The sequence below is a fragment of the Sinocyclocheilus grahami genome, unplaced genomic scaffold (assembly GCF_001515645.1).
Source record: "Sinocyclocheilus grahami isolate Dianchi unplaced genomic scaffold, SAMN03320097.WGS_v1.1 scaffold1000.1, whole genome shotgun sequence".
Taxonomy (NCBI): domain Eukaryota; kingdom Metazoa; phylum Chordata; class Actinopteri; order Cypriniformes; family Cyprinidae; genus Sinocyclocheilus; species Sinocyclocheilus grahami.
In genome coordinates, this window is record NW_015506179.1 from 240,894 (window position 1) to 267,408 (window position 26,515).

Consider the following 26,515-nt stretch of genomic DNA (forward strand, 5'->3'; position numbering starts at 1 on the left):
TAGGCTGAGTTTGGGGTGTGGCTGTGGTGAGTTTGGGGTGTAGCTACTGTAGCAGGTTGAGTTTGGGGTGTGACTAATGTAGTAGGCTGAGTTTGGGGTGTGGCTTTTGTAGAATGTTTAGTTTGGGGTGTGGCTACTGTAGCAGGCTGAGTTTGGGGTGTGGTTACTCTAGAATGTTGAGTTTAGGGTGTGGCTTCTGTAACAGGCTGAGTTTGGGCTGTGGCTACTGTAGCAAGCTGAGTTTGGGTTGTGGGTACTGTAGCAGGCTGAGGTTGGGGCGTGGCTACTGTAGCAGGCTGAGTTTGGGGCGTGGCTACTGTAGCAGGCTGAGTTTGTGTTGTGGCTACTGTAGCAGGCTGAGTTTGGGCTGTGGGTACTGTAGTAGGCTGAGTTTGGGTTGTGGGTACAGTATGGCTACTGTAGCAGGCTGAGTTTGGGTTGTGGGTACTGTAGCAGGCTGAGTTTGGGCTGTGGGTACTGTAGCAGGCTCAGTTTGGGTTGTGGGTACAGTAGCAGGCTGAGTTTGGGCTGTGGGTACAGTAGTAGGCTGAGTTTGGGTTGTGGGTACTGTAGCAGGCTGAGTTTGGGTTGTGGGTACTGTAGCAGGTTGAGTTTGGGTTGTGGGTACAGTAGCAGGCTGAGTTTGGGCTGTGGGTACAGTAGCAGGCTGAGTTTGGGTTGTGGCAGGGGTGTGGACTCGAGTCACACGACTCGAGACTTGACTCGGACTCGAGTCCCAAATTTGATGACTTGCGACTCGACTCGACATAATTAAAGAAGACTTGAGACTCGACTTAGACTTTGACAGCAGGGAATCGAGACTTGACTTGGACTTGAGCCCTGTGACTCGGAAATACTTTATGATCAGATCAAAGTCGTTATAGACGCGTCCCTGCAGCGTGCTTGCGCTTGACTGGCAATAAGCCAGAGACTGTGTTCAGGGAGCGCTGGATAGTATAAATGAATGGAGTAATAGCATAACTTACGACAAAGGAATATCGAGACTTGACTTGGACTTGAGCCCTGTGACTCGGAAATACTTTATGATCAGATCAAAGTCGTTATAGACGCGTCCCTGCAGCGTGCTTGCGCTTGACTGGCAATAAGCCAGAGACTGCGTTCAGGGAGCGCTGGATAGTATAAATGAATGGAGTAATAGCATAACTTATGACAAAGGAACAGAAATAAAAAAAATAAATAACAAATTACATGATTCGTCTAGTAGCGATCTCCACTCGTGAAAAGCGCTGCCCTGTCCATTTGATCGCAGCCCAGCAGACACACGGAGCGGGCATGAGAAACGAGATGCGCGGCTGCGATCACTTCACTGGTGCTCGCCTCATCATCACCGTGACTGCTGCTGTTAAATATTCCTCACTTCTTTTGTTTGTCTGACACAGAGGTGCACCATGAGTGACGGATCTGCATCCCGCCACGACCCTCGCACTCTGCCAATTCCATGTGCTTTCGCTTTCATTTTTATTTGTAATAAACACCTCTCTGAGACCTGTTTTTGTCAGATCTCCACAGTTTTTGTTCGATCAGTTACATATTTTAATTGTACGTTTGGGATTCAATCGGGATGACAAATTTGCAGAGGTTCTTCTCAACAGGCAAGCTAAACTCAAGCTTATCCCACACATTTTTTTTTAGCTTTTTACTGTCAAGCCCCACATAAAATATATTTTAAGGATAAGAGTAAACACAAAAGTGTGATGAGTGTAAGGGGCAAAGGTTGTTTGAAAATATGCTTTATTTATTTTGTATATATTTATGGGCTTTTTATGCCTTTAAAGTTTGAAATGAGCACATGCAGTGTTATCTGTTCAGACTGCAAAACTAAATGTATTTAAGTTGGAAATGTTAAAAAAAAATCTGTTCTCTGATCAACAAGAAAAAGAGAGAATCCAAACACAAGCCAGCTCCTTCAAGCTCCTGTAGTACACTGCACATTTACGATAATCAGCATTGTTTTGCAAACCCCCAGACGATTGCACATGTAAAATGAGCCCTATTCAGAGCACAGCTGTCAGCAGAAATGAGCTCAATCACGGCTCAAGAATGGACCTTCACATCGGCCCGGGGCATCTGCATTCTGCTGCCGGCACGCTCACACACGCTCAGGACAGTTACACCACCGCAGGTGTGAAGACAGACAGCAGGAGGAACGACTCACTTGATTGCGATATCTTTTGGCATACTTGTAGACTTCCATTACGGCCAGGTTAGTGTTGAACTCATTCCTGTATCTCTGCAGCAAAAACCATTCAGAAATTCTTTGTAAGTATACAAACGTATATATTTCATATGTACTTGATATTTCTGTATTCTGGCATATTTCACATATATAATGCAGGTGATTATAATGAATAATTATTAACATATACAGCTGCTCTAAGTATATCCAATCTTGCATACAGTACACTCACGTAAAGTGATATATGCAAATCTCAACTGCGTGATTGTTTATATATCATCTCATAATGTAACTATATAATCATCCAGCTCAAATCTGCTAAATGTGACTAAACGGCATGAAGATATTAAGATATTATAAACTTTAACATCATGATTTTCTGCAAAGCTACTTTGAAACAATGTGTATTGTGAAATGAACTGGTCTCTGTTTCACAGCTCAGATGCCTGTGTAGAAAACGAGGCAGCATGATTAGAAGTGTGCACTTGGCTCACCCGCGACTCCTCGGCCAGGTGAGCGTTCATTTCCTGCTCGCTCAGCGGCGCCATCTCTTGAATCTGTTTGTAGTAACACTGCACTCTCTTCTTATACTCCGGGATCTCTTTGGCATACAGCAGCTTATTGGTGGGAGAATCCTGTAATAAAGCAAGCAAGCGATTAGATGCAGAATGTGTACGACGCTGCATGTTTTTGATTGTGATCATAGAGATTATAATGTGTCATTAATGATCAAGACTCTTTTAAAATCAGTCAGGGATCGATTCAGTCAGATGTATGCTTAACTATCAGCAAACATGCACATCAAACCTGCTGCAATCTTTTATTGGTTCAGACTCTATTAATTCTTGCCAAATGAACACTGGTTTGAACTGATGACTGGTTGAGCTGAAAATATATGTGACCTGTACTCTAAATTTCTCCTCTCTACGTCTGGTTTAATCCTTAAAATGCGCTCACATTGCTCTGTGAAATGTGCATGTGATATCCAGTCATTCCAAAAGGAATCTGTGTGATTGGGAGTGCAGGTTTTGCTTATTTTCAAGTTGGTCACATGAATTTGCTGTGTTGACCACCAGAAGCCTGCTTGGTTTGAAAGTGACTTCTGTGTGAGCTGTGCTTCATACATGACGATAGACAATGGACCTGTTTTTGCTCGCAAAGGTGACTACACCTTTAGACATCAATGGCAGACCACTGCAGTATGAGAGAATCTGACCACAAAGGTCATTCCCTCACTCCCCCAAACCGCTCATTTAAAGAGCTCACATGACTTTTCTCTTTTGATGTCGTACGAAGAGATGCTCCTGTGATGAAAGCTTCCATTTCCATATATGGAGAGAAACATGTTTATATTCTTTCAGCCATATAGACACACATAGTAATAATTATGAAGTGTGTGTGTTCTTACTTTGCCCAGCTGCAGGTCAGAGAGAGAGCAGGCGTCAATGAAAGCCTGAGCGATGACAGACAGACACGCGTCCATGTGATCCGTCTTATCGATATCAAACACAAACTGAGGGTTCTTCAGGATATTGACCCAGAAGCGCAGAGGCAAACTGCAGAGAGACACGCAGAGAACATCACAGTACTGTCCCAGATGCAAACACGCTGTTAACACTCATTCACTTGTCCTGTCCAGTGTAACTGGTTTTCATCTTCAGGATTATAAACTATCCCTGTTGAAAAACCCAGCATATGCAGGTTAGGTATGTTTTGAAGCATGGCTGCTGCTTGAGGTCACACTTTATTTTGATAGTCCACTTTAGACAGTCAACTACCTGTAAATAACGTTGCAACTACATGTCGACTAGCAGTCAAAGTATTAGTCTGCTTAATATCTGCTAACACTTTATTTTGATGGTCGCTCAACAGACATTCTACAACGACAGTAACTTATTCTACTAACCATAACCTAACAGTCTACAAATGCTCTCATTAGTTGACATGTAGTTGCAGTCAGTTGAGTTATTTGAAATGTAGTTGCAAAGTTATTTATAGTTAGTAGAATGTCTAAAGTGGACTATCAAAATAAAGTGTAACCCAGTCTGACAGTCCCTAAGCACTATTTATTTCATGGCAATTACATCACATATTTTCCCCCGCTGTGAAGATGTGAAACCCTGAAGGCCAAACCCCACAGTGCAAATGAGAGATGTGATTGGTCAGATTTTCTGTCATTTGGGTTTCAAGGGTCGGAACATGTCACTGAACTAGACATGTTTCATAAGTTATCACCAAAGTCAGGATGGATTATGTGAGTCCTGAACATGACAAGATCTGCTCTCAACAGACAGTTTGAGCAATCGAGATCACTGATCCGAGTCTTGATCATTAGTGTGAACACATGTGGAAACTCTAGTGTGAGAGACGTCCAGCACACTCACCAGATGGACATATTTCTCTGTGTCCAGATCTTTCGCTGTGAATCAACAGAAAGAAGGTCATGGAAAAGAAGCACCAAGAGCTTGTCACTGAGTTTGTAGGATATTTGAGTTTTGTGCGTATGTGTGATCGTCACCTCGGCCCAGTGTGTTCTCTCTCTTGTCCTTCATGCTCATGGCCAGTGATGCTCCATCTGGGATCTGCAAGAGACAGGTCAGAGGTCATTAGGGTGAAGAGCGTCACTCGGGGTCACACCACCAGCATTTCATGGTGGGGCACAATATGGGCCTGAATGAGTTGGTCCATGGGTTCCATGTTGGTTCTGTCTGAATTAGCCAGTTTTTACATGTTCCGCACTAATTAAGGGGGAAAATCTGCTGAAATCAGTGTAACAACTCACTCAAGAGCCATGGCAGCCGAAAGCATGATCAAATTAGACAATAAACAAACAGAGGAGGAGTAAATCATACATTTCTGTGACTGATGTGTTTTCAGATTCTGTGCAAATCCCGTTTCCGAGAGTTCGCACATACACTCACCTGATAGTGGAAGACGGTGTTGAGTTTTTTTCTGCCGTCCTCCATGACAGACGTGTCGTCCAGATCCTGCAGGATTCTGCTGCTTCGGCCCTCTGGGAACCACTCTGAGCGGGACAGACCAATCACAGTCAAGCACGACTCGCCTAATAATCACTGCTAGAGTCTGAATCTGATTCTACATTCATTCAGAAAACCGCAAACAGAGTTTCCTTCATAAACTGATATACATTGTCATCCTCATATCTTGCTTCTTAAGTTTTTAAAGGGGTCTTATTATGCTCTTTTACAAAGTCTTGATTTAGTTTTGGGGGTGTACTAGAACAGGCTCTCATACTAGGTTGTTCGAAAAACACATTCTTTTTCACATATTTTACATTACAACACCTCTCTCCCCAGTCTGGCATGAACGACTCGAATAGTTCCTGTATCAAATGAAGGCCCGCCTTCTGAAATACGAGATGTGCTGTGATTGGTTAGCTGGGCCAGTGTGTGCTGTGATTGGTTAGCTGGGCCAGTGTGTGTTGTGATTGGTTAGCTGGGCCAGTGTGTGCTGTGATTGGTTAGCTGGGCCAGTGTGTGTTGTGATTGGTTAGCTGGGCCAGTGTGTGTTGTGATTGGTTAGCTGGGCCAGTGTATGCTGTGATTGGCTACCTGGGCCAGTGTGTACTGTGATTGGTTAGCTGGGCCAGTGTGTGTTGTGATTGTCTCCACTCGGCACCTGTTCGGGAAATGTCATGCCTCTTACCATAGCCACCTGCTGCGAGCTTCAGTGTAAATATTGCGTCAAAATCAAATCAATTTGAGCGCGATTTAAACCCGGATGATTGTAACCACTCTAAGTTTGTGTCTCCGACATAGTGATAACACTCGTTGCCTTCTCTAGTGCAGCTCAACCAGGTCTCGTCCCATTCGTCAATATTTGTAATATCACAAATTCCGGAAAATATGCGTTGTAGTCCAAACGAGTCATTCGTTGTAGTTTTTGAAAAGTGATATTTCCTTTTGAAGTGGACTTTGAGCTTTGTAACTTTGCAGATATTTTTTATGCTCAAACAGCAACATTACAGACTAACTAAAGTTGAAAAAGTGAAAAAGCATAATAGGACCCCTTTAATATTTACCCTGTTCTGATTCTTCTGATGCACATGCCTGTCTCACGAATGCTGTTTCATGATGGTGTAAAAGCACTGCATATAAAGAATGACTCAGCTACTGAGCAACAAGTGACTGCCTCTCGAGTGAGTCCAGCATGAACAGACGCTCGTCACTGAGGGATATTTACCCAGATCAACATCCTCTTCTCGAGGCCACTGCGAAAAGGGCAGGTTCTTGTAAAAGGCCTCTAGTATTTTGTCCTTCACTTGACAGATGGTGTCCGTGTTCATCACACGCACACTCACTGAGTCCATACCAAACCCCTGGAACGAGACGTTGATGTTCTGGAAGGCAGACGGAGGGGAAGAGAAGTCATATCACTGCGCAACCCCGTCATCGGTGTGACTTCATGGGTGGAAAGAAAGGTCAGTCATGTGTGTTGGAGCTCACCTGCGGTTTGGCTTCGATGTTTTCTCGAAGGAGCCACTCCTCGTTGAGCGTGTAGCGTGCCTTCCCCGTGATGGCGTCGATCGAGCCCTTGTTGATCAGCTGCTTGATGGCGCACAGCAGCAGGAAGAACGGCTCGCCGACCGTCTCCTGAGGGTGCGAGAGAAACGACCGCTTACGAGCACGCTCATACAGTCGATGAACTGAAGCCGTCAGCTCCAGCTACATCACACAGTCTAGTGTACTTGGGCACAAACCTTAAGGTAGCTGTACATGCAGATGGACATCCAGTTGGTGAGCATCTTCTCCACGACTGACTCAGTCCGCCGGAGCATCAGTTTGGGGTTTTTGGAGGCTGAAGCGTCGATCAAATCCACTAGCAACTCCTTCATGATGCTGGTGTAGTACTCCAGTTTACCATGGAGGGCAATCGTGAGCAGAGAGGCAAGACTGCACCTAAACATCAATGAAAGAATGCGTGCGCATCATGAGATACATCAGTAATTGAAAGCATTCACACTGACGCTGGTGATGGAGATGGGGAAAGGCCTGTCCTCCACAGAGCTCTAACTCCAGCACTACAGCTCATCAGACACACACGACAACACTGGCCATCAAAGCGCTGATCAAATACTTGGTTAGAGAGTCGGACTCGTAACCCAAAGGTTGCAGGTTCGAGTCTCGTACCGGCAGGGATTGTAGGTGGAGGGAGTGAATGTACAGCGCTCTCTTCCACCTTCAATACCATGACTGAGGTGCCCACTGCTTCGGGTTTGTGTGTGTGTGTGTGTTCACTGCTGTGTGTGCGCACTTTGGATGGGTTAAATGCAGAGCACTAATTCCAAGTATGGGTCACCATACTAGGCCACATGTCACGTCACGTCAAGATCGCAACATGAACTCCAACATTTCTCACTGAATTCAGCCAGCAGCACATAATCTGCGCCTGGTTTCCCAATAGTGATTGATCGTACTATAGCTGTTCAGAGCATTTTCTAAGAGTGATATTTTATTATTTTTAGTGCGATTCCTGACATTGCACATATATGACTGCATAAGGACGTGCTTTAAGTGCTACTTACGAGATGTCAAGTGCTGAGCTTGTAACCATGTAGAGTGTCGGCCGTTACTGTAACTTTATTCAATTTGCACTTTATAAACCCCTATAATTTATTTAGCTATGAAACGTCTATAGTGCTGTTCAGGAGCGTTGGGCTGTGCTTGGATCCTGTTATTGTTCTTGTTTGTATTTCTCTGTATTCACCTGTCTCTTACGGCAAAGTCTTTCTGCTGCTCGAGAGCGTGAACAAAGGTGACCAGGAAGTGTTTGTTGTTGAGAAGAGTGGAAAACAGTGTGATCCCCTCCTCAAGGTTGGGCCGCATTCTATTAGATGACTAACATGGAGAGAAGAGACACATAAAACAGTACAAAGCATTTATTTTCAAACTACTAAAGGGTATGTATGTATGCATGCAGTGGGTCTTAAAGTGCATTAACATGTTCACACACGACATGATGCCCTTATGCACTCTTTCTAGAATAATGTTTGGCATGAGTCATTAGGTGATTTTTGAAGAATAAATTCTTCCTCTTAAAAAACACCCTGTTGAACGATACTGAAGTTTCACAATTGCACATGGGAATCACAACAATAATTTCCCAACTGTGCAAAACAATTCTTCAAACATTTGAAACTTATAGCTATCCATCAAAATGGGCCTTGAACATTTCAGGTCCCTTGCTGTCTATGCAGGGTCAGAAAGCTCTCGGATTTCATCAAAATATCTTCATTTGTGTTCTGAAGATGAACAAAGCTCTTCTGGTTTGGAATGACATGAGGGTGAGTAATTAATGACAGAATTATCATTTTTGGGTGAACGCATCTGCTGAATCTGTGCTTTACTGCAAACACACAACCTACATGAACCGTGGTATAATGAGCCGACAGAACAATGTTCAGGAGTGTTTCTGGACTGATTGTAGTATGTGTGCATCTCACCTGCCAGTCCTGCAGCAGAGGATGTGTTTCAGACAGAGCTCGCGGGCCGAGAGGATTGTTTTCATACACCGGCTGAACCAGACGCCTCTCGTAGTCAGAGCACATCTGCACAAACACACACACAGGCCACACAAGAGCATTCTGACATCAACAAAACCAATGACGTTAAACATGTTCAGTTTCCTTAAAGGAGACATATTATTCTCTGGTGTCCCCAGAATGTGTCTGTGAAGTTTCAGCTCAAAATACTCCACAGATCATTTACTATATCATTTTGAAAATGCCTATTTTGAGTGGAAGCAGAAACATGCTGTTTTTCGGGCCTGTCTCTTTAAATGCAAATGAGCTGCTACTCCCCGCCCCCTTTTCCAGAATAGAGCTGCACCTTTACAGCTCGTACCTGCTAAAAACATCTGTTTTGGTTCTGATTATCATGTTTATTGCGCTGAAATCATGCGTTTTAAACCTTATGAGTTTAAACTTCTGATCCACGGTTTTCTGAGCGCACACATCTGAAGCACACGCACAGAAAGCGGCTGTCACACGCCCCCTTTTCCAGAATAGAGCTGCACCTTTACAGCTCGTACCTGCTAAAAACATCTGTTTTGGTTCTGATTATCATGTTTATTGCGCTGAAATCATGCGTTTTAAACCTTATGAGTTTAAACTTCTGATATACGGTTTTCTGAGCGCACACTTCCGAAGCACACGGTCAGAAAGCTGCTGTCACAGCATGTGAGTACTAAACTAAGTTCTCTTTCACACACAAGTTAACGTTAAAAACACGATTTACACAAACAGTGTGTTATGTCTGTGAAGGTAAACAGCTGGGAACTAAATCACATGTTTATTTTAGATCTGTGTGGCAGCAGCAATATACATTAAATAAATCAATAAATCACTGCTCTGTTGTCTCTGAGGCTGGGACTCTAAACAGTGTTCTGTGCTCGTCATCATTTATTATATCATTTTGAAAATGCCTATTTTGAGTGGAAGCAGAGAAACACTATTTTTCATGCCTGTCTCTTTAAATGCAAATGAGCTGCTACTCCCCGCCCCCTTTTCCAGAATAGAGCTGCACCTTTACAGCTCGTACCTGCTAAAAACATCTGTTTTGGTTCTGATTATCATGTTTATTGCGCTGAAATCATGCGTTTTAAACCTTATGAGTTTAAACTTCTGATCCACGGTTTTCTGAGCGCACACATCTGAAGCACACGCACAGAAAGCGGCTGTCACAGCATGCGAGTACTAAACTAAGTTCTCTTTCACACACAAGTTAACGTTAAAAACACGAGTTACACAAACAGTGGGTTATGTCTGTGAAGGTAAACAGCTGGGAACTAAATCGCATGTTTATTTTAGATCTGTGTGGCAGCAGCAATATACATTAAATAAATCAATAAATCACTGCTCTGTTGTCTCTGAGGCTGGGACTCTAAACAGTGTTCTGTGCTCGTCTGTGCAGCCAAACACAGAACAGTTAGCATTAGGGATCCACCGATACCCCTTTTTCCAGTACTCGCCCGATACGATACTTTTATTTTTTGTACTTGCCGATACTGAGTACCGATACAGATGTTTATTGCATTTGTAATTTTTTAAAATATTGGGTACATAAACAAAAATAGTATGTATAATGTTAGTTGGTTACAGAAGTCTGAGATCCGCTAGTGAGCGACGCCACATGGTACCATCACAGAGAGGCTCAAAATCACTTTCCAGAACATTCTCGTTCACCACTCCTGGCTGGTGGAACGATCTTCCCACCCCTATCCGGAATGCTGAATCCCTGACAATTTTCAAGCGACAGCTTGACTCATCTCTTTAAACGCTACTTGACTTCATCTTAAAAAAATATATATATATTTTCTTTATTTATTCCTTCCCTTTTCTAGCTTGTACTTATTTGAACAATGCCTAAAACTTGGTATTTCAAGCACTTCCTGTGACTGTTCTCTTTAAGAAGAACTGCTTTATGTATTCCCCAATTGTAAGTCGCTTTGGATAAAAGCGTCAGCAAAATGACTAAACGTAAATGTAAAATGGTAATAAAACATGAGAAGAACTCAAGAGTTAAACTGTGTCAGAACAAATTCAGCTTGATAATGTTAGATAACTTTGATAGAAAGGTATGTAATGAATTACAATCAGCCTAAAATTATTCAGACAGCTGTTAGTATGACAATATTTACACAACTATCAATACTTAGTTGGGCAACCCTTAGCCTTAATGACAGCATATAGTCTCCTGGGCATGCTGTCAGCCAGCTTCATACAAACCTGAACTTCATTTTTTCCCCCCAGACCCTTTTGGTCCCAAATTTGTATCAGTTTTGCTGGTAGTCCACTGTGTGAACAATTTTTGGGTATAATTTGTCACAGTTTACTTTATTTTGCTATCCTCACTTACATAAATGAACTACACTGTCCTGCACCCACTAGTAAAAAAATATGAAAAATTATATCTGGTCTCTCTATAATTTTTGGTTTTGGTTTGACTGTATATCCTTCTGTTATTTTCACACTTAACTATGCCCACTAAAATGTATTTTACAAGTTTTTGTTACTTTCACTGTCTATGGTACATCATCTTTAATTTAATAGCATTAGAGCTGCTCCATTGCAGCGGCTCTAATCACGCACTTTGCTATAATAATGCAGGGAACCACTCGTTATAAATCTCCTAACTGTGATATTTTCAGAAATAGAAGTCACGGTTTTGTTTTTTTTTCATCTGAAACATGTTGCGATTTATATTCCAGAAACACTCAAGCAAGCAAAACACGCGCAACGCGTGCACGCATTTGTATTGGTGAAGAATGAGAGGGACAAGTAGTACAGCTAGCGCATTTCACACAGTCTGCTAGATTCGTGTATGCCTAAGGTTGAAAATAAATAATGTTTCACGAGTTCACACTTTCGTATAATTAAATAAAGGTTATGCGTATTTGGCGTGCTGTCCAGGGAGAGGGCTCAGAGCTCGGCAAGACTCCCGAGTCTGGGGTAGAACCTATGCTGAAGGTGCGGGGTCGGGGTGGCGGAGGGATACTGAAAGTCGAGAGATAACGAAGGTAGGATGTACTTGGTTATTTATAGGAGTTTTCTCTTGTGCTGATTGGATAAATGGTGTAATCACTAATGATGGACTGGCCGTGTTAATTATCTGTGTGTGCTCCTCTCGAAATTTGTTTATAAACATCACTTATAGTGAATGCCCCTATAAATGGTCTTATTTTTATGGTTTAGTTTTAATCCAAATGATGCGTGTGCTAAGTGAGTGAACATCAAAGATCACACAACAGAATTGCGCGCGCTCTCTCTCTCTCTCCCTACCGTTAAGTAACTTGTGCATTGTTTTACTTACTTGTTTTTGACATATCCGACCGAACTACAACCTTTCCAGTGATGTCTGTGAGAAAGGGATATTCACTGGACAAGCTCGCGCATCTGCGTTGCCGCGCACTCAATCCACTCAGCGTGCTTTGCTCATCAGCTCGCACACATCAGCTATACAGGCGTTAATACTGAATTTTAACATTATATTCATTGTATACATATACTTCGTAGACATCCTTAATCTCTAATAACCATTCTGCTGTCTGTTGTTCTGTTGTCAGTGTTTCTTTGTCTGAATATGGCGCTTAACACATGCTGTGTGGTATCGGGGCATTTTAACGAGCACGAGTACGAGTACAGGAGCTCAGTATCGGGCCCAATACCGATACCAGTATGAATGTTTAGTGGTATGATACCCCCATGTTTTGCTTAAACTTTCGCCGTGGCATTAGAGCTCTTGTGAAATAAAAACAACGGCGCCCCTGGCTGTAAACTTACAGATTAAGGGGCGGTGATATTATAATGAGATCCCTTTGCCACGTCACCAAGGGAGCGAAATCAGACGCGCTGGTTTTTTCAGATGCTTGCAGAAAAAGGCTCACCAAAACAAAGTTACTGCGTTAATCTTTTTCACATTTCCTTGGTTTGTAGATGCACCGGGGACCTGATTATAACACTTAAAACCTGGAAAAGTCAGATTTTCATGATATGTCACCTTGAACATCAGTGGAGCACTGGAACTGAATCAGAATCAGAATAATGTCTCTTTTGATTCCCATCCCAGGACTGCAGTTTGTTTGAGCTCACTGTAAAAGTCTATTAGCAGCAGACACACACAGAATTCCCCTAAACGCAGTCTATTGTGTCAGTGCGCTGGAGGGAGTATTCAGGAGTTTCTTGTCTCTGTGCCCAGTATTGTGCAGACACTAAGACTGGAAAATTGCAACATTTGCGGTTTTCACTGGAGAATAAAAATAGGGGATATGAGTCCTGTATCTGCCCTGGCTGAAGACTTTTAACTCTTTAATAAACTACAAATCATTTGTACGATGGACAAATCCTCCAATCCAGTGTCTCAAATAAGAAAAGACCAGTTTCACATAAAGAAATATCAGACCAAGTGTCATGTTTAGACAGATGATGCTAGAGGTTCCTCACAACTAGCTTTAGTTTATCCAGGCATTTTTCACCAGTTGCTCTGACAGTGATCTTTAGTATGGCTTTAGGATTTCAGCAGATGTATGAAGTCTATGAAGTGTAGAGAATCACATGAACGACCGACATCATCCACCAGCATCTGACGGAAAGTGTCATGATATCTATTCCGTCATATCTGTTGTGTCATAATTATAATAATTCTCTGATGTTTTGCTTGAAAAAGTGTGTTTGTGCTTCTTCCTTTAAAATAAGCATCACTTGGTTTGATATGCAATGCAAAGACATTTAAATGCGGCTTACAGTTCACATCAACTCTTGAGATAATACTGACAAACATCTCTGAGTATCTATTTAAGCACATCACACACCAAACAGAGTCAACTCTATCTAATCTTGTAAATTCAGTGTTGCTCGTGTTTTCCATCATTGAGCTGTAATTCATGGCTTGTACATGTGTAATGGCACATGTGTGTAGCGATCAAACCTTGGGGAAGAAGGTGCGTGTGACAAACTGCTTGTACTCCAGGAAGGGGATTCCCTGTGTGCGATTGAGCTCTTTAGTCAGATCCGTCATATCAGTCTGCAGCTCCGCGAAGCCTGCCACACACAAACACACGGCTGTCATCACACGTGTGACTAAACCACTAACATCAACCCAAACACAAAACATCAGAGTATGCAGAAAAAGATGTTTCATGCATGAACTGTTTTCCCCGTTGAGGATGTGTCATGCATTCTTACAGTGATTGAGTTTTCTGTTTGAACACTGTTTGTGTGTTTCAGCTTATGATTTACAGTGTTAATACGAAGAGGTTTTTAAATGGCTTTGGACACACACATTCTTGCATATGGGGTTTACGGGGACTCTCCGTGATGTTTTTTTCTAGTGTGTTTTCTATCCTCATACTCTAACCCTACCCCTCACACTAAACTACAGGCATTTTTTTTACTTAAAAAAAACAAACAGTTTAGTATGTTTTTTTAAGCCTTTTGGGTTACTGGGACACAGGAAGGGTAAACCTCATAAACCATGTTTACGTTGTAGTAACCATTTCATTATACACATTTGTATAATCTCATACTCATAAACCATATATACCAGAACACACACACACACACACACACACACTACAGTCTATGTGAAGCAGTGGTTTGTGGTGAAAAGTCACAAGCTGATTCTGGAACTAGCGCTGTGTGTGTGTGTGTGAGTGTGTGTGTGTGTTACCTTTGCGTATCTCATCACGGATCTGGGACTCCATCTCCTCCATCTGTAACAGAGTCTTCTGCCAATACCTCTCTGCCCTGCGGCTCTTAGTGCAGTAAACCACCAGCGCTGAGATTCTGGAACTAGCGCTGTGTGTGTGTGTGTGAGTGTGTGTGTGTGTTACCTTTGCGTATCTCATCACGGATCTGGGACTCCATCTCCTCCATCTGTAACAGAGTCTTCTGCCAATACCTCTCTGCCCTGCGGCTCTTAGTGCAGTAAACCACCAGCGCTGAACACACACACACACACACACACACACACACACAAAGGGGTTATTCATGCTGGAAACACACACGTTCAACAGCTTACAAACAGTCCAAGAGATCACTAGTGGAAATGCTTCTCTTCTGCATTAAAAACCAGTACAAAGTACATTGCAATCATAATCATCAGAGTGAGACGCTGAACTGAAACTGTATGTGGATTTCAGATTGTCTCAGTGTGTCTCTCTAAAGCTGATGATCCTGATCTCCAGCAGGATCTGAGATGATCCGAAAGTCATCCAGAACATCTGAGCATCTCTACAGGTTTGTAACATCACAAATCTGCTGTCTGACGAGTGTTTGTATGAAGAGAGACGTACCCACAGTGCACAGCAGCAGCAGCACACAGCACACCACGATGGAGATGACGATGGCCAGCTCACTGCCTCCACCCATCTGCACCATCGCTATCACCTTACGGAAATGACCCACACGCACCTGCAACACACCGGTGGAAGATCAGACTCAAGCACAAACGAAGCTCAAACACACGCAGAACAGAGGACCGTCACGAGTGTCCCATCATCCTGGAGTATCTGACTGTCGTTCTATTCTATTCTGCTCTATTATATTGTATTCTATTCTTATTCTATTCTGCTGTATTCTATTCTGCTCTATTATATTGTATTCTATTCTTATTCTATTCTATTCTGCTCTACTCTTCTGTCTCTGCAGAGGTTTGTTCACAGTTGGCCAGCGCTGATATTGTGTTTGAGTCTGTTGAAATCATCTGGTCTTTCTGAACACTGCCATCATCTGTGCTTCTCACATTTTAAACTGAATGCTGCTCGTCACTTGTGTTCCCAGTGATCAAAACACTCCATTCAGAATCCAATAAACAACTGAAATGATTTTGACTGGAATGGGGCTGTAGAAAGAACAACCATGGAGGAAAAGAAGGTTTTCAGCAAATCAATGATAGTTAGGTCTATTCCTCACATATAAATCTGTCACACGGCTTCAGATCACTTGAATCAACAGTCTTGGGCTACTTTTTTGATGCTCTGTTCAGAGATCCTTTACGTTATCGTCTGTGTTCCACAGATGAGAGTCATATAGACGTGGATGGACATGATGGAAGACTCTCCATGTTCACAGTCACTCTTGCAGTTCAGCGCTCTGAATGCTTGCCTGGAGCTCAGACTCAGATGTTTGTTGACATGTGTTTCTTCAGACATTCAGTGCTCTCTCTGCTAATGCTTCATTAGCTGCGTCACGGTCTTCAGACCGCAGCGTGTTAAATATAGCTGCTGCTGTTTCACAATCAGACCAAACAAAGAGCGGGGGATTTCAGTCATGAAAACAGGTGCGCTGATATCAGGGCGGTTCAGGGCTTGATCAGCACTTGCTTTGGTGTCTGATGTTGAGCACACTAAAGAAAGTTCCCGTGCTGGTTGATGAGCAGATAGAGTCTCCAGTGATGAACACTGAGTAGATGCTTACGCTGTAACATGATTAGCGTCAGATCCAGCGCACTGATAAGGGTGATGAGGGCGTGTGGGTGTGTGTGTGTGTGAGGCACAAATAAAGACGTTCAGGGTCCAGTAACGGTCTGTAAGTCACAGTGAGTCGTGATGCAGCATGTGAAGATGAACCTCTGCTTTCCACAGGATGACCGCTTCTTCAAAACATGTAATGGTGTAAATCAGCAGCAGTGTTGCTTATTAACATACAGAAAAAACATTAGCAAACTACTGCAGCCTTTACTTTTCACTGTTGTTGTTGTTTTGTTTTTTTTGTCTATTTATCTTATGATTCTGGGCAGATCTTGGGTTTTGTTGTAAATAGTTATACATTTAAAATGTGTTTAAAAAGATTACACTTCTCTACCGATAGAGTCTCCAGTGATGAACACTGAGTAGATGCTTACGCTGTAACATGATTAGCGTCAGATCCAGCGCACTGATAAGGGTGATGAGGGCGTGTGGGTGTGTGTGTGTGTGAGGCACAAATAAAGACGTTCAGGGTCCAGTAACGGTCTGTAAGTCACAGTGAGTCGTGATGCAGCATGTGAAGATGAACCTCTGCTTTCCACAGGATGACCGCTTCTTCAAAACATGTAATGGTGTAAATCAGCAGCAGTGTTGCTTATTAACCTACAGAAAAAAACATTAGCAAACTACTGCAGCCTTTACTTTTCACTGTTGTTGTTGTTGTTTTTTTTTTTGTCTATTTATCTTATGATTCTGGGCAGATCTTGGGTTTTGTTGTAAATAGTTATACATTTAAAATGTGTTTAAAAGGATTACACTTCTCTACCACTTGTAAGTATAAAGTTTTGGTCAGATTTGTGGGTTTATTGTCTGGTCGCAGCAGTGTGAGTGTGAGTGTGTGTGTGTGTGTGTGTGTGTGAGTGTGTGTGTGTGTGTGTGTGTGAGTGTGAGTGTGTGTGTGTGTGTGTGTGTGAGTGTGAGTGTGTGTGTGTGTGTGTGTGTGAGTGTGAGTGTGTGTGTGTGTGTGTGTGTGAGTGTGAGTGTGTGTGTGTGTGTGTGTGTGAGTGTGAGTGTGTGTGTGTGTGTGTGTGTGAGTGTGAGTGTGTGTGTGTGTGTGTGTGTGAGTGTGAGTGTGTGTGTGTGTGTGTGTGTGAGTGTGAGTGTGTGTGTGTGTGTGTGTGTGAGTGTGAGTGTGTGTGTGTGTGTGTGTGTGTGTGTGTGTGTGTGTGAGGACTCACGGTAATGGGCAATTCTCCAGTGCTGGCGCTCAGGGATCTGTTGATGGTGCAGTGGAACAGCTGCTCGTTGTGGAAGGTGATGTCACAGAGGTCTGAGCCAATCGTCACGGAGTATTCCTGCAGCGTCAGGTCCAGCACGCTCGGCCCTTTCTGACACACCAACACACAAACGCTTCATGAGACTATGTGTCTATGATGTTAAATATACAGATACTGTAAGTGATGGAGGATTCTCTCCAGTATTTCACAGTGGAAACACAAACCATGTGATTGACGGAATGTCCTGTCACTCATCACAGCTGTTTAGGTCACAGTGCAACACAAATATGAACAACTAAACATCCTATGATAATTAGCAAACACACAGACACCGGCTTCATGTCTTCATCCTTCCTTCCTTCCTCTCCAATTCTTCAGGAGAGAATGAAAATAAAACTCCCTGGCTCTTCTGCGCCTGTTAGGTACTTCCTGTCTGACCCTCAGAAACTCATAACATCCTGCCACACAGATCTGGACTTCCCCAACACTTACTGCATCTGTCTGTGTGTGTGTGTGTGTGTGTGTGTGAGTCAGTGAGTGAGTGAGTGAGTGAGTGTGTCTGTGTGTGTGTCATCTCCTGTTGTCTCTCACATCAAAATCCAGCCACATATTTGTTTAGAGCTGTTTAAATGCTGCTTGATCTGTGCAGATTTCTCTCCTGATTCATACCAGAACACTTTTTCACTGGAGGAAGAGTTATTATGGATTATGGACTCGTATTTTAGTTAAAAACGTCGTAATGCTGGATTAGTTTCAGCTTTTGTCTTCTCCAGATGTTAACTGTTGGACTGGAGTGCTGTGGATTACTTGTGGATTATTGTGATGTTTTTATCAGCTGTTTGGACTCTCATTCTGACGGCACCCATTCACTGCAGAACATCCATTGCTGAGACACTGATGGAATTTCTCCAAATCTGTTCCAATGAACAAACAAACTCATCCACATCTATGATCACCTGAAGGAGTGTATATTTTCATTTTTGTTTGAATTATTCGTTAAAGACGCCGTCTAGGTCTAGATGATCGACACACACACACTCACTCACATTGATGATGAGGATGAGAGGCTCTCCGGGATGATGTTTGATGAGTTTCTCTTTGTTGGCCGTATAGAACTGCGGATCCTCCACATATTCAAAGTGAAAGGCATCAGCGTGAGGCTCCTCGTCCTCGTCCTCGTCCGACCCTCGTCCTGATGGAGACACGTCCTCTCCTCTGTACAGCACCTCGTTGAGATAGAAATGTGCCATGGCCTGCTGGGATTGATTGGCGGCAGGAGACTGACAAACGATCAGAGTAGACGACACACAGGAGCAGATCTGCGGAAATGACATCCAGATGAATGAGCGCACAGACTGAAATATCACACACACACACACACCAGCACTTTGATCTCTATCCAATAAACAAAGCATTATTCATCTCACCGTCTGTCCGACTCCAGACACCTCCATCCTGACAGACTGCACCAGATTGAAGCCGTGTCCAGTGACTGAGATACTGCGACCACCGCTGCAACACCATCACAATTACATTAACACAGGGCAACGAAGATCTAAGTGACACGTAAAGCCATTGAAGATCTCTGTGTTTGGAACAGCATACTAGATTCTGCAGCATGTAGGCTGTATTTTGCACAGTATGCAGTAGAATACAATACCCTACATAAAATACTGTATCCCACAATGCAATGCACTCAACCAGACCTTCCATTTCCAATGTAATGAATGAACCGGCTTGCATACTGCATACTGTTTCACATGCCATGCAGAGTCTACAGTAAATGGTTATGAACAGCAACACTAGACTTCTGCAGGTTCTGTACCTAAGGAAGCTTCTGTTGGGTCTGATGTGACTGATAGTAGGGTTTTTCTCATAGGTGAATGTGAAGCTGGGTGAAGCGCTGAGGCACGGCTGGCTGTCATACACCACACACACCGACACATTCTCAGCGATGGCCGGTTTGGCTGGAGGCATCACACACTCGATGACGTCACTGGACAGCCTGCAGAAGCATACCACAGACGTGATGAGCAGCAGATGCGTGATATATCAGTGAAACACGACCTACCACGAACACACGCTCACATGAAGACGGTGCAGTTCTGAGTCCGGTTGATCTCGACGTTGACTGTGGATCCAGCGTCCAGGAACTGGCCGTGGATGGTGAGTCTGGTTCCTCCAGCGAGGGGACCCTGCCGCGGCGTGAACTCCAGCAGCCTGGGCTCCTGTGCCGTGGAGAACCAAGAAAAAAATACTTATTTGAAGTGTTAAAAACAAACTATGGTTCAATCTTCTCCCAGATCTGACTGACTGAGCGTCACGCTGGAAAGAGCTGGCAGACCAGCAACAAATCAGCTACTTTTCCAAAATACAGCTGTTGTGACAGGCTGAAGATCTACCAGCCAAGCAGCTAAACCAGCGTGGAACAACTACAAACCCCCTGTTATGTTCCAGAGACCACTTTCAGCAGGCTTTGGCTGGATTTTCCAGCAGCAAGGCTTTAACACTGAATGCTGTAGCACAGTTAGCAGATTTCAGCATGTTTTAAGCAGCTAAAGCTGTGTTGATGAAGTCAGAGAGCAGCAGCTTTGATCACATCAAGAACCATAAACGGCTCTGGAAGGTTAGTTTAAACTAGCATGTCACTGAGAAGTAATGTGGCATGCAGAGTGAATGTCAGCGCTGCTACACATGTGAACATATACAGCACACTAGGCCTAGGTGATAAAACGGTATCAATATTATTGATAATATTAAATAATAATTACGGTACACCTTCTTCGATAACGATATAAAACATTTTCGATATAGTGCACGATATAGTCGCGTGCTATGAGTGACACAGACAGCACACAAAAAACACAAACATGAGTGCTGTGCCTGCCTGTGATGAGGAGATTGTGAGTAAAGAATGAATATTAGTCGAATTTAAAATAAACATTTGCATTTGACTGATAGAAAAATGGTACAATCGAATGTTATGAGTGCATCAGGGAGCGTCTTCAGTGGAGCACGAGATGCGGTGATGATGATGTGAGTGACGTTGTTGTAGATTAATGTTTTGTTAGTCTAGCCCACGAGACGCGCTGCTGCTGCGTTTTTCATTCAAAATATTAGAGAAATATAGAAGCTCGATGCGGAGAAGATCTTGATTAGGTTCAAACCGAAACCAAGCCATTTACACAGAACACATATTCAGCGCATTCTTTAGACGGACGAATATAACTGCTGCACTCGCGTCTCACACAAGAGATGTAGCCATGCAAAGTTAAAACAGTTTAAACTTAAAGAAAACACGCCGCACATTTTTGTGGAGGTTTATTCCTTTTCACTGCGTCTCGTATGTTTTTAAAGGCAGTCTGTGTGAATGGCGCTTCGGCTCTTTGTATTATGCAATGCATAAATACATGATGCTGTTTTGTTCATAATTGTTTATGCAATTTATGAAATTATATTTGATTTATATGAGTTCATTTAGACGTAATGCACGTTTTTTTTTTATAGACAGTTACTTCCTTGCGTTGACAATTTAATGTGCTGCATTATTTTGCCCTGCGCCCTCCTGTGGCCTATTTGTTTATTTTGTTTTTGACTGTTAAAACAAAAAAAAATTGTTGTTTGTTGCAATAAATTGAGAAAATACAGTGGTTAAATGTAAAAAAAAAAAATTCTATTGCTCTTTGTTTTAAAAAAGATTATAAAAAATGTCAATAATTATCGGTACTGAACTATATGAAACATTATATCGTTGATAAATTTTTAGCTATATCGCCCAGCCCTACAGCACACACAGACCACACATGACATCACATCCTGTGGGGGTAAAGACTAGCTGAGGGTCAAGAGGAGGATATTAAAGCGTAAGTGTGTGTGTGTGTGTGTGTGTAGGGTTGTTCAGCAGATGTTTCCTGAGCTCAGTGACTGGGCTAAAGGTTTGAGGAAGGAGATTTGGAGGAGTTCACATTCACATCTCTCTTCCTCAGGGAGTCGTACTGTCTTTCCTCTTTAGAGTTTCTAATCCTGTTTTCTAGTTTTCTGTTTTCACACCAACCCAGTCTTGAGTGGTCTGGGGCTCTTCAGTGTGTTGGAGAGCTTCGAGTCTGACCTGTTACGATGTCCTGCTGTGAGTCTGGCTCTCCTTAAGCTGCTAGCTGTGTTTGGAAATATGGTGGCTGCGTTCTAGTTGGTAAAAGCCAGTAATAAACTGGTCTAAGCTGACTGAAAATGTTGGACCAAGAAAACGGTGGCTGGTTGACCAGCTAATGAGTGGCTGGACCAACTAGAAACCAGCTACTGTCCAAACGACAACATGCAGTTAAAACTCAATCACCCCACAGGCGGCTCTCAGCTCTCTTGAATACATTTACCAATTTTCCACCAGATTTCCAGCAGGCTTTCCCCTAAAATCAGAGTAAGCAAAACCGTCTGAAGGCTCAGTGTGGATCTGCTCAGTCGCACCACTGCAAACCACACGTGCCACTGTGCAGTATCTCTCAATGCCGAGTGAAAGTGAAATCATCCCAGGAACGGCCTCAGACAACATCAGGCTGATCTAGAGAGCGGACCGTCCTTCCTCTCACTCAGCTGAGCTCATGCAGTCAAACATGCCATCACATCACGCGATAGTTGGGAGAAAATGTTGAGATCTGTCGTGAGTATCATGCCATCAGCATCTGTTAGCATATTCTGTAATATCCCTCATGAGACGGTGGTCTAACACACAGTGAAGGGTGTGATGGGAAAATAAATCGGGATGAAGAGTAAAGAGTGATTGCAGGAGAGGATCATCGCTCTGAGGGTGTGAAATGAAAGTGAACAGAGAACAAATGGCTCGCACGTACCACAAAGGAGAAGATGTCCTTTGAAACGCCCGCTGCGTTCCCAGCTACGCTCACGGTCACATGATCGCTCGTCTGTTCCCACGATGCACCAGTCTCACAAACCAACCTGTAGCGACACACACAGAATGCTGGATCACGAGCCAATGCCCTGACATCAACGCTGTGTGTCCAGTCCAGCAATCACACGGTATGTTTTTGCACAAACTCATCTGTCATTTGGTGAAGTTTGGATAATTAGCTGTGTGACGCCCTCAAAAGCCATGAATAAAACTACAGCACAACCCAGATGACATTAAATATGGCTTCACCTGCAACAAGGATAGACATGGTTTGTGCCTACATTACGTTATAGGCTAAATGAATCATTATTGTTTATTTTTGTACAATGAACAGTGTCCAGTGTGAAATGTGTAAAAACTGAAGCACAGATGAACACCAAGTGAAGCTCAAATCAACATTATATCAGTCTGAACTGTCAATCACATCATAAACGTCACTGCAGGATCTGTCATTCAGTCAAAAACCAGGTACGTATGTCTGTAAAGATCATGTTAGTCAGTGGAGCACACATGCGGAGCTGATGTAGGCTGTGAGTGTTTGATCTGTGTCCTGTACCTGACTGAGACAGTGTAGTGTTGTGGCAGTATTCTGCAGGGCACATGGCCGATGGAGACGTTGATCTGAGCAGCACTGTGTCCGAGGTTCTTGCCCTGCACCGTGAGCAGCGTCCCGCCAGTCAGTGGCCCCGACAGCGGCTCGACCTGCACATCAACACAGCGTGATTGAGCTGAGCCAGCGCCATGACCTGTACAAACACAGTCCAGCACCCTGCAGACACACGCTGGCATGTCAGACATGGTCAGGTTCACACAGAAGAGAGCTGAAATGCGGGAAGACCATCTCACGGTTTATTTTGAAATCCTAGCACTGGGCCATGTGGCTCTTGTACAGTTCCCACCGATGTTGCAGCCATGATAAAATCTTGTATGCTAGTTAGCCATGCCTATATTAGCATAGGTTGTTCATGTTTATTTTTTATCAATAACCTAGGGATAAAATATATATAAGTTACACGCGTTACACAAGCAACTAACTCTAAACACAAGCTATATAACATATAGCAAGGATCCTCAAATCTGGCCCTCGAGATCCACTTTCCTGCAGAGTTTATCTCTAACCCTAATCAAACACACCTGAGCATGCTAATCGATGTCTTCAGGATCATTAGAAAAGTTCAGGTAGGGGAGTTTGATCAGGCTTGGAGCTAAACTCGGCAGCGCTAAATCCTCCAGGGCAAGATTTGAGGAACCCTGACCTATAGTAGGTACATGTTGTTAATTAATATTAGTCAATAGTTATTTGTGTAATTACACAGCAGGGACACATTAAAATAATATGTGTCCCAATGTATTTCTTAGCAGTTGCTTTTTCATAAAGCAGGCCTCAGTTATGACTTAGTTAGGGGGAACAACACTAAATAAAGAAATAAGGAAATTAGCAATAACAGTGGATCACGCAACTTGGATAATTAAAATTTTGAGCAGATTCTGATTGGCATCTTGATGAATCTAAGCAGAATTACACACATTGTTGAGGCTCCTTCTGAAACTCTAGAGCAGTTTAAGGAACAGTTCAGTTGAGTTCAGTTCCTTTCTTTGTCTAAATAATATAACATGCTTTGTTCCTTGGCCGGAAAACAAAAGAAGGTCGTACAGCTTCAGAAGAATGGCAGGGTGAATAAACAATGACTGGATTTTCATTTCAGGTGAACCGCCTCTTCAGAAGAAACATCTGAGAAGCAGGAGTTAAAGTCTCTATCTGACCTAACTGCTGTTCATGACATCTTTCTGCTTGTGTGTGTGTGTGTGTGTGTGTGTGTGTGAGTGAGTGTATGTGTGTGTGTATGTGCGTGTGTGTGTGTGTGTGTATGTGTGTGTGTGTGTGTGTGTGTGCCTATGTGTGTGTGAGTGTGTGCCTATGTGTGTGTGTGTGTGTGTGCGAGTGTGTGCGAATGTGTGTGCGTGCGTGCGTGAGAGAGTGCGTGTGCGTGTGTGAGAGTGCGTGTGTGTGTGTGAGTGTGTGTGCGTGAGTGAGTGTGAGTGAGTGTGCGTGTGTGTGTTTGTGCGTGTTTGTGAGTGTGTTTGTGAGCGTGTGTGTGTGTGTGTGTGCTGTACCTTCTGTATGTGTGGGTCCGGGCAGCGTGTGGTGATGGAGTGGCACTGCTCCTGCTGCTGACAGCTGTTCTCACACCAGACACAGATGTGACCCTGCGCCTGACGGCCCCAACACTGAGAGCAGTTGCTGTTGCCCGCACTGCAGCTGTAGACCTCCACTGCAAACACACACACACACACACACACACACACACACACATCATTACACATCTGTCCTCTGAGGCCCTTCCAGAAGTCTGAACCGTTGCTTTAACCCGGGTCACACATGACATCCAGCCAGGGTGAGCTGGGGACACTGTCCCACACACAACAGGCCCTGGGCTCCACGAATGCTGAACACGAGCACATGACAGCATCAACAAACTACAGGCCTGCAAGCCAGTCTGTGTATTTGATAATATCTGTGTTACTCCTCACTGGATTATTCACTGTATACCCGTCAACAACAGTGATCTTGATATGGGAAATGAGCAGAGAACTCTCAAACAACAATTCTGCAAAGTTTCAGAAGCATGAGAAAGCTTCAAGCATTAATGAGCAAAAACTGGATGTGCTGGTCTCTTTGAATATAAAATCAATTATTACATGTAAATTTTTAATGAGCTCATTCATTTGTCACACTGCAGGACCATTCAAGTTAACTAGTGAAGACGATGGTGATTAAAAAACGACCTAAAATCAGTACCAAAATTTACACATTCCCTCGCAGACTAACAAAATGGTTTAGAAATAATTTTCACTCAGAAATTGCTAGTAAATTTCACAATTAATTACTAAGAAATGGCAATTAACACAATAAATTATACTGAACAAAATTATAAACACAACACTTGTTTTTGCCCCCATTTTTCATGAGCTGAACTCAAAGATCTAAGACTTTCTCTATGTACACAAAAGGCCTATTTCTCTCAAATATTGTTCACAAATCTGTCTAAATCTGTGTTAGTGAGCACTTCTCCTTTGCCGAGATAATCCATCCACCTCACAGGTGTGGCATATCAAGATGCTGATTAGACAGCATGATTATTGCACAGGTGTGCCTTAGGCTGGCCACAATAAAAAGCCACTCTAAAATGTGCAGTTTTATCACACAGCACAATGCCACAGATGTCGCAAGTTTTGAGGGAGCGTGCAATTGGCATGCTGACTGCAGGAATGTCCACCAGAGCTGTTGCCCATGAATTGAATGTTCATTTCTCTACCATAAGCCGTCTCCAAAGGCGCTTCAGAGAATTTTCCTCATTTGTAAAACTGATATAAAAATAAAGTAAACAAAGTTTTTTTAAATTGTAAAAATGCACAAAGTCTCCTGTGAGGGGTAGGTTTAGGTGTAGGGTTGGTGTAGGGCAATAGAAAATACGGTCTGTACAGTAGAAAAACCATTATGCCTATGGAGAGTCCCCATTTAGATAGCTAAGTAAACGTGTGTGCGCAAGTGTGTGTGTGTGAGTGTGTATGTGTGAGCGTGTGTGCGCGTGTGTGTGTCTGTGTGTCTGTGAGTGTGTGTGAGAGTGTGAGTGTGTGCGAGTCTGTGTGTGAGTGTCTGTGTGTGTGTGTGAGCGTGTGTGCGAGTGTGTGTGTGTGAGAGAGAGAGAGTGTGTGTGAGTGTGTATGTGTGAGCGTGTGTGCGAGTGTGTGTGTGTGAGAGAGAGAGAGTGTGTGTGAGTGTGTATGTGTGAGCGTGTGTGCGAGTGTGTGTGTGTGTACCTACTTAACCATATTTTGGGGACAAATTTGTACCCAAAAGTGAGCTAAACCTGACAAAATCTCTAAAAACCTCCCTTTGGGGACGTCCTCATTTGTAAAACTGATATAAAAATAAAGTAAACAAAGTTTTTTTAAATTGTAAAAATGCACAAAGTCTCCTGTGAGGGGTAGGTTTAGGTGTAAGGTTGGTGTAGGGCAATATAATATACGGTCTGTACAGTAGAAAAACCATTATGCCTATGGAGAGTCCCCATTTAGATAGCTAAGTAAACGTGTGTGTGCGAGTGTGTGTGTGTGAGTGTGTGTGTGTGAGCGTGTGTGTGTCTGTGTGTTTGTGAGTGTGTGTGAGAGTGTGAGTGTGTGCGAGTCTGTGTGTGAGTGTCTGTGTGTGTG

At 43.2% G+C, this 26,515-nt stretch overlaps 2 protein-coding genes across 2 annotated transcripts in view; one reads left to right on the forward strand and one right to left on the reverse strand.

Annotated features, from left to right (window-relative positions):
• LOC107565395 (keratin-associated protein 5-4-like) overlaps positions 1–101 on the forward strand; it is a 4,455-nt gene extending 4,354 nt beyond the window's left edge. The window contains exon 4 of the mRNA XM_016250619.1: positions 32–101. Coding sequence (XP_016106105.1) covers positions 32–77 — 46 coding nt within the window. The 3' untranslated portion in view covers positions 78–101. The remainder of the gene's footprint in view (positions 1–31) is intronic.
• The window catches only part of LOC107565410 (plexin-D1-like), a 58,687-nt gene that overhangs the window by 5,201 nt on the left and 26,971 nt on the right, over positions 1–26,515 (reverse strand). Inside the window, exons 12-33 of the mRNA XM_016250644.1 lie at positions 24,416–24,573; positions 22,857–23,002; positions 22,242–22,347; positions 19,486–19,625; positions 19,223–19,402; positions 18,825–18,909; positions 18,444–18,716; positions 17,359–17,508; positions 15,008–15,125; positions 14,546–14,653; positions 13,642–13,754; positions 8,661–8,765; positions 7,925–8,055; positions 6,918–7,116; positions 6,664–6,810; positions 6,401–6,557; positions 5,119–5,222; positions 4,716–4,779; positions 4,582–4,616; positions 3,606–3,785; positions 2,692–2,832; positions 2,177–2,251 (exon numbers count right to left, since the gene is read on the reverse strand). Of these exons, the coding sequence (XP_016106130.1) occupies positions 2,177–2,251; positions 2,692–2,832; positions 3,606–3,785; positions 4,582–4,616; positions 4,716–4,779; positions 5,119–5,222; positions 6,401–6,557; positions 6,664–6,810; positions 6,918–7,116; positions 7,925–8,055; positions 8,661–8,765; positions 13,642–13,754; positions 14,546–14,653; positions 15,008–15,125; positions 17,359–17,508; positions 18,444–18,716; positions 18,825–18,909; positions 19,223–19,402; positions 19,486–19,625; positions 22,242–22,347; positions 22,857–23,002; positions 24,416–24,573 (2,915 nt within the window). The remainder of the gene's footprint in view (positions 1–2,176; positions 2,252–2,691; positions 2,833–3,605; positions 3,786–4,581; positions 4,617–4,715; positions 4,780–5,118; positions 5,223–6,400; positions 6,558–6,663; positions 6,811–6,917; positions 7,117–7,924; positions 8,056–8,660; positions 8,766–13,641; positions 13,755–14,545; positions 14,654–15,007; positions 15,126–17,358; positions 17,509–18,443; positions 18,717–18,824; positions 18,910–19,222; positions 19,403–19,485; positions 19,626–22,241; positions 22,348–22,856; positions 23,003–24,415; positions 24,574–26,515) is intronic.